This window comes from Apaloderma vittatum, unplaced genomic scaffold (genome assembly GCF_000703405.1).
Source record: "Apaloderma vittatum isolate BGI_N311 unplaced genomic scaffold, ASM70340v1 scaffold2566, whole genome shotgun sequence".
Lineage (NCBI taxonomy): Eukaryota > Metazoa > Chordata > Aves > Trogoniformes > Trogonidae > Apaloderma > Apaloderma vittatum.
The window spans coordinates 63,978-71,687 of NW_009723232.1; the positions used below are offsets into that span (position 1 = coordinate 63,978).

The window sequence follows — 7,710 nt, forward strand, 5'->3', positions numbered from 1 at the left end:
CAGGACAAAACAACTGTCCTAGTAATCTTTGCAGTTTGTTGGGGTTAGTGTTGGTTTGTTTCTTTTTAAATTTAAATAAACATATATAAATAAAGCAAACAACTGAGGTAGAAAATCAGCTCACGGAAAAATCCAGAGTCCAAGTACTCCGTTTTTTTAAGCAAGATTATTCTACTCTTTTGCCAAATGTTTACCTCCATTCCTAGTCGAATATCCTCTAGCACTCCATCCACAACATGAATTCCAACATCTTCCTGGTAAAGGACCAACCCCGCTAGGAGGTTGGCTACACAGTGAATACTGTTGTATTTCACATTCCAGATGTTGATCATACAGCATATAACATAGTCTTTTACTTCTGCATCTTGCCAAGGCAGCTTGCGCATCTGTCGCAGGACCTAAACCAAATTTTAACACACGCTTAACATTTTAGCAGGCAAATTATCAAGATACTCACCGTCATCCCGTTTCTCACCGTTGCACCCACAAGCAACCTCTTCCTCTTTATCAAGCACCCTCCAGACCTGCAGTAGCTACAGAAAACTTCACGTATGTGACCCAACTGCTGTTCTCTAGATAATAATCAAGCTGTTCGATATTTTCCTTGCTCTTACAGTCTTTATTTAACTGTAGCCTTTTGTCTCTTACTCTGATAAAAAAATTCTTCAGTATGAGGATGGCAAGACTTTGGAATAAACTGCCCAGACAAGTTGTGGCTGTCCTCTCTCTTGAGGTGTTCAAGGCCAGGTTGGATGAGGCCTTGAGCAGCCTGATCTAGTTGAGAGGCGTCCCTGCCCATGGCAGGGAGGGTGGATTAGATGATCTCTAAGGTCCCTTCCAACCTAGGTCGTTCTATGATTCTATGAAAAAAAGATACTTAGCACGAACATTCTCATTTCACTCTCTGTTTGTTCAGCACGTAATGCTGTGGAGAGGGCAGGTCCATGACTCAAGCTTCAAAGAAACAAAAATTATCTTAACCATCAGGGATATAAAAATGATCCCTCTTCACTGCAATGAAAAAAATTACAGCCCTTCCCAAACCCTTCAGAAGTACTACATCACTTCCAGTAAAGTCTGTATTAATGTTTTCAAAAGGATTTACCTTCTCTGTGGTAACCTTGGAAAGATCCTTGTAAAGAAGCTTACGAATATATTCCTGTAAAGGAGGACGTTTTTTCTTCACAGTTTTTTCAGCTGGAGGGGGATTACAGTAGTAATAGGCATTTTCTACCATTGTAACGTAGCGTGCATCGAGATGCATCGCTTGCTTTTTTCTCATCATTTGTTCCTGAAAATAAATTAAAATTATTAGTTTAAGATGTTGACATACTGTGTTTTTAAGCCAAAGGCTTTTACAATTATATTTGGGATAAAGGAAACACAAAAGGTTGCAGAAAAATTAAAAGCTTGGATAGAGAGACGAAAGAACAAAACCTCTGTGAGGTCCTGTGCTGCTATTTCCAAGGTAATTTTTCTTTACAATTCATTTTTTTTTTATATATATATGTAACAGTTCACCTGTGGTGGAAAAGGTTTCAGAAAAGCATTTAAAGTTTAACTCAAAATCTAAATGCTACTGTTTAGATAAGTGGTTAGTAAGATTATTAGCTGCACTATTCAAAACACGAATCTGTTTAACTCAAGTAGCTGAAATACCGATGTCTTGACACAAGCCTAGTGAATCATCCTGAGAGTGCCAATCTACTTTTTACATCAGACACAACTCCAGAGCATTTATATTAATAGTTTCATACGAATTTTCAATGGCTTAGGCAGCAGCATTTTCCTTATCACATGCTTCATTCTTGCCACTTACCCAAGTGGAGGAGACTGCAAGAAAAACAGTACCTACCACCAAGTAGTATTTCAGGGAAAATCAGACAAGTTAAAGGCTACTACATCAACTCTAGCTACTACACTTAAGTGTCAGATTTGTCTTAACTTTTCTCACTGAATGCAATTTTTCCTCCATATGTCATTCTGGCTATGTACTTTAAGATTTATTTTGTGGGTTTTCAAAAACATATCTAAAAATTCTGCAAACGAACTGAAGTATCAGTTCTATGCTGCTGATTTTTACAGTTAAAGATGAGGATGAGCTTAATTCCATTATCAAGTAATTTTTTTAGATGTCTTTGGAGACATTCAAAACCCACCAGGACGCCACCCTGTGCAACCTGCTCTAGGTGAACCTGCTCCGGCAGAGGGGTTGGACTAGATTATCTCCAGAGGTCCCCTCCAACTCCTGACATTCTGTGATATGTGTATTTATATACGTGCCTGTGTATTCTGTACTTGCATTAAATTTTTGCATACATTATATGATCCCGTATACTCTAAATCACTTTAAGGAGGTTCAACAGGAAAAGAAACTGCACTGGTTTCCATTATTTTATTTCACAGAGGCTGGCTACACAGTAATCTGCAGCATAAAACAGCTAAATAAAACTAATGTGCGAGTACCATTTTATCACCACACACAGATGGTAGTATTTACACTCACACAGTCCAGGAAACGAATGAAAAGAGTTGAAATCTCTGATCTTTGGTAAGGAAGCACAATTTTCCACACTGGTAGACATTCCACTGAACTTGAGTAATTTAAAATTTCTTCTACAAGGCAGTGATTCAGTTCAATGTAAACACACTCAAGCAGCTCCTCAACACTGAGTTTCAGCTGCTAATTCAATGAGGAAGAGTGGTTCTGGGTAACATAAAATCACCTTCTGTGTTGGGTTACTATCATCGGCATCTGTTGCCTGGAATGTCTCAATCTGAAACCAAGACTAAGGCATTTAACTCTTACCCTCTTCCCCGACACAAATGGCCTCTCCTCTGATTCCCTGAGACTGTTCCTTTCCAAATATGAAATTTCTGACAAGTTTGGCTACAGGTGCTTAATGCACACACAGCACTTTTAACAGTTAAGCATATATATTTTACACGGTGAAGCCACTTACAGTAGAAAAGTTCCAAAATCTTAATATGCCATACATGGTAATATTACCACTGTAAATTTTTCACGTTTTCTAAAGCATCAGGAGAAAATACATCTTTGCTGCCTTAATGACATTTATCACGTTTTACTATAAACTGAAAAATGAAGCGGGGCAAAGTAACAGAGAAAATGGCAGAAGGGCTTGCAAATGAAATTTAAAAAGCCCTAAAAGTATGCAATTTATATATTTTCCTGTTACCTGAGCAACCTCAAGAACATATTCTAAGTGGACTGTATTAGTCTTAAGCTGAACTAAAAAGTCATCATCACTTTAACTGTGTGTTTCAATCCTTTTTCATTTAAGGCATCAAGTCAGATGGACAGGCAGGAAACAAACTGCAACAATACACACCCACTACTCTGAAAACATTTCAGAAGAAAAAAGCAAGACCTGCAGTTTAAAGCGCTTTTAGCTTATTAACTACTTTGGGTCTTCATTTTACTAGGCTAAAATGAAGAACTACAAAGGTACCACATTACATGTGAAGATTAAGTTTCCATTTCTCTCTTTGACAAAGAGAGATCCACAAACAACATTAAAATGTCCAGGATAAACCAGTAGAAGGGTTTGGGTTATTTTTCTTGGTAATAAAACCTCTCTGCACGGAGCATGTATTGCAGTTGCATTTCAAAAGAAAATCTGGTGAGAATTAGGAGGCGCTCCTCTCATTAGTAGTGTTGCTACTGTTCTTCCCCTCGCCCCAAACCTGGTAATGCCAGTTTCCATTGTAGGAGATAGTATTTTTGCAAATAGAACAAACAAACAAACAAACAAACAAAAAAAAACAAAAAAAAAAAGGAAGTCACCAAAGCTCATGAGCAGGAAAAGCACAATTCAGGAAAGTATTTTAGTGTGACTGACATTTAAATTATCAAACTGTAACACGATACTGAAACCGTTCACCTGCTCCTTCCCTTTCCTACCTACACTGCTCCGTCCCGTTACCTGTTCCAACAGTTCAAAACCAGAATATTAAATCTCTTGGAAGCTCATGATGGTTACAGTGAATTAACACAGTCTCCTTCTACCTACAGTTATTTTGTCACAGCCTCTGCCTGAACAAACAACATTTTCCCACAGCTTCCACTGCATCTATAAAAGGAGCCATCCCAAGAACAAGCCACTGTGTAGCTTAAGTTCTAAGCATTCATAAATACAAGTGATCTTGCCCTAAAGGTTAAAAAGACAATCTGACACAATTGTCCAAGTTAAAGGATTAACACTGCATCAGAAAGCTTTTAATACCCGGACTTCAAACACTCTTTTAACAAGACCACAACAGTATAACACAAGAATTTGTCATTTTAACACGATTCTGTTACAGAAACATAGACTGAGATAACGCTCATCTTCCTTCTAAAGCCCCAATTCAAATAATCCTTTTCTCAGACCAATCCTAAAGCCAAGTCAGTTTTACATTAATATTTTAAATTACATAAAAGGCACTGAATTTTAAAGACTTGCCAAGAGGAATGATTAACAGAAACAAACAGATAAAAGAAGAATCTTTAATTTGTAAAACACGAACATAGTTCTACGAAATCAAAAAGTGACCATTAAATGCTTCTCTAGAATGAGTCACTTAGTGTCGCTAAGTTTGTGGCACTCTTACAGAACACTTTACTCCTTTTTAGTAATTTTCGCTTAATTATTTTAAAATCCATTCTTAACTTCCTTCCCCACTAGGACAAAGAAGTATTGATTTTCATAAGAGATATACAGCCTGTTTGGCGTCTTATTATATAATACATCAGCAGCAGTAAAGACTAAGACTAATAAGGCCTGTTGATCCTTCAAACAATTAATTCTACCCATAAGATTAATTGATAAGATCAGCTTTACATTTACTTTTTACTGCAAGATCCTAATTAGCTTGCTTTGCAAGTAACCTTCTACTCTTCTACAGTTCACACTAACTGGGACCATAAGACTATGATTCAATACGTACAATACTCTTTAAGCCAAAATTAATCTCTATAGCGCAATGTTAGAAGGTGGTGGTAGATTATAAATCTATTTAGTTTGTTTTATCATCCTAATCAAGAGATAGTCCAAACTTAGTTGCTATCTCTATCTTCTGGTTCCTCAACGCAGAAGAAAAGACTACTTATACAAAACCTTGTGAGGCTTTTAGCCTCAGTTATCGAACCAGTGTTTGCGGTTTGTCTTGCACTTCAGTTAAGTCACATTTAGTATTCATCCTGCACAACACAGATATCAGTCAGCATTTTTGTGGTGTACAAGACTAAAAGCAGTCACAAAAAGCAGCTCTGGTAGAGGTATTTAAATTTTTTCTGACTTGTACATTTTTTAACTCCCCAAAAAACCCAAACAGGTAGCAATGAGTAAAGTAGCTTTTAAAGAAAACGGAACAGTGTTTTCAGAGGGAAAATACTTGATTATGGAAAGAAATATATTTAACAATGAAACACACCAGCTAGAAAACCTTTAGAAAATGGAGAGATTGAAGATACAGAGCTTACTGCAACAAAAAGCATGAGAAAGAACTTGCAGTTAATTTGTGCATCTCTTTCCTTTTGTGACTGCACTACCACAACAAATGCTGACATTCGAAGAAGTTCAAAAAGAAAGAGCATTCTGCGGAAAAGAAATTGTACATCAATACAGCCAAGTGTGCAACAACTGCTTCTCCATTAACTGAACAGCACGGGAAGGGAGGCTATAGATTAAAGAGAAAAAACTGCCAGGTGTAAGCCTGCGCTTTGGTAAGGAGATACAACCAGCAGAGGCAGCGATATTTCACAGCTTAAGGGCTCTGTCTCTAGAAAAAGATTCCAAACACTTAAAACTGCTCCCTTCCAGAAGGGCGAGTTACATCCGCTTTCTCCCTCAAACGCAGAGACCGCTTTCTCTACTGCAGATACACACTTACAAACTTCCTGCAGCACAAGCTGACAGGAACATTAAAAGTGACTCTCAGTGCAACAACATGAACTACCAGTGGGCCTGTATCTGCTTAAGCTGCTTTTAATTGAATGCAATTTCCTACTGCTGGCATCTGTCCCTGAAGGACTTCTTCAACCACGTTTGACTCAGTCTCTTGCCTTGGACACAGAGCTTTAAGATTCTCTCTCAGGCCAATGAACATAATATTCTGGGCTCAAATTTGCACACCAAAGAAGACCTAAAGCTAATTTTGGTTATTTTCAAATTTTTGCCACTGCTGATTTAGACTTACCAATATCACTACTACTCTTACCTTAATTACTAATCTCTGTTTCTAAAACCCCTTCCTCTAATGTCTTCGTAAACTTTTCCTCCAAATTTAGAACCCCAGATGATTACATACAGCACAGAAATCACCTCCTTCACAATTGTGCCCAGGTGAAACACCTTATCACCTTCAGTTCCACTCGCTACCATTCTTCCTCTTGAACAGTAACTCCGTCGTGTTCAAGTACACCTACTATATTTTTTCAACCTCGTCCTCTTTTTTTTTTGCCTTCTCTCCAATTTGTGTGTAGTTCAAAAGCAATAGATTTTTGCTTCAGAAATCTAGTTCTTCATTTACATTTTAAGTCATTTATAGGTCGACCTGAGTTCTCCAAAATACTTTCTCAGCTCTTCTCAGGTGTAATATCTCAGAGCCGAGACACCACCAGACAGGCTATAAACACCAAGACAAAACAAATCCACAGGAGTACTGACAAAGGCTGAGAGTGCTAAAACAGCCTCAGACTTCAATATATGTAACGCCGGTCCATCTCAGAGCCATTCCATAAAGAGGAGGCAAGATATCAGGAAAACTGATTTCATTGTCCTCCCATATTTATCTCTGTTCTTATTAAAGAATCAAGAACTTGGTCCTCCCTCAGCAGTCAAGATAAAACTTAAAAGAAAGTTTTCACTTACTAGTGCTTGAACGTTGTAACTGACAATTAAGATACTAGTTGCAATCATCGTTATGGCCAGACCATATCACAAAGCAGAAAATAAAAGCAGCAGTTTTAATTCAGCGCGTGACACCCTCCTCCACATAACACAATGAGTTTTCTCTTACCAGGAGAACACTGGTTCTTAAGTGAGATTCTGGTGATCTGAAGAGAAATCTTCCACAGGTTTCCAGTAAAGTACATGCCATTTCAATGTGGTGATGAGAAAAGTCTGACAGAAGCATCTGGTATAAACAAAACACCTTAAATATCTTTTTCAACTGCAGAAAACAGTAAGATATAGCTATGAAACTTTACATTATTCTGGAGTGATCTGAATTCTTTAAGAAAAAAAAATGCAAGTTTATTTTACTGATCCAAATCAGTACTGAACTAAATTTCAAAACATTAATCTCATTTTAAAAGTATTATAAGAATGGCAATAGAAGTATGAAGGGAAATGGGCTGGGGCTACATTATCAGTACACAGAAGTACAGGATTACCACAACACTAACCTTTAAACAGTGGAGAGTATCGTTTTTGGAGAACATCTTAAACTTGGTAAGCTCACCAATAAATCTCACAGTTTTGTTCTTTGTTTCAATGTTGATCTGGTCCTTTTTTCTTACCTAAGAGAGGCAGGGGTGGGTGGGGGAAAAAAAAAAAAAAAAAGCTTTTGATTTTAGGCCCTCAAAACCACCTACCTCTTACAAATTCCTTTGACCTGAACGTGCATAACAAGCCTGGAAATTCAGCAGTGTTTGATATTTGCTTGGTTTCTTAACACAGAATGTTCAGGGTTGGAAGGGACCTC

The 7,710-nt window shown here is 37.6% G+C and overlaps 1 protein-coding gene across 1 annotated transcript in view; it reads right to left on the reverse strand.

Moving 5' to 3' along the window:
- Window positions 1-7,525, reverse strand: part of UPF2 (UPF2 regulator of nonsense transcripts homolog (yeast)) — a gene marked incomplete at its 5' end in the record, with an annotated part of 32,091 nt that extends 24,566 nt beyond the window's left edge. The window contains 4 exons of the mRNA XM_009872023.1: window positions 195-398; window positions 1,106-1,291; window positions 7,024-7,140; window positions 7,412-7,525. Coding sequence (XP_009870325.1) covers window positions 195-398; window positions 1,106-1,291; window positions 7,024-7,140; window positions 7,412-7,525 — 621 coding nt within the window. The remainder of the gene's footprint in view (window positions 1-194; window positions 399-1,105; window positions 1,292-7,023; window positions 7,141-7,411) is intronic.
- Between the last annotated feature and the right edge of the window lie 185 nt (window positions 7,526-7,710).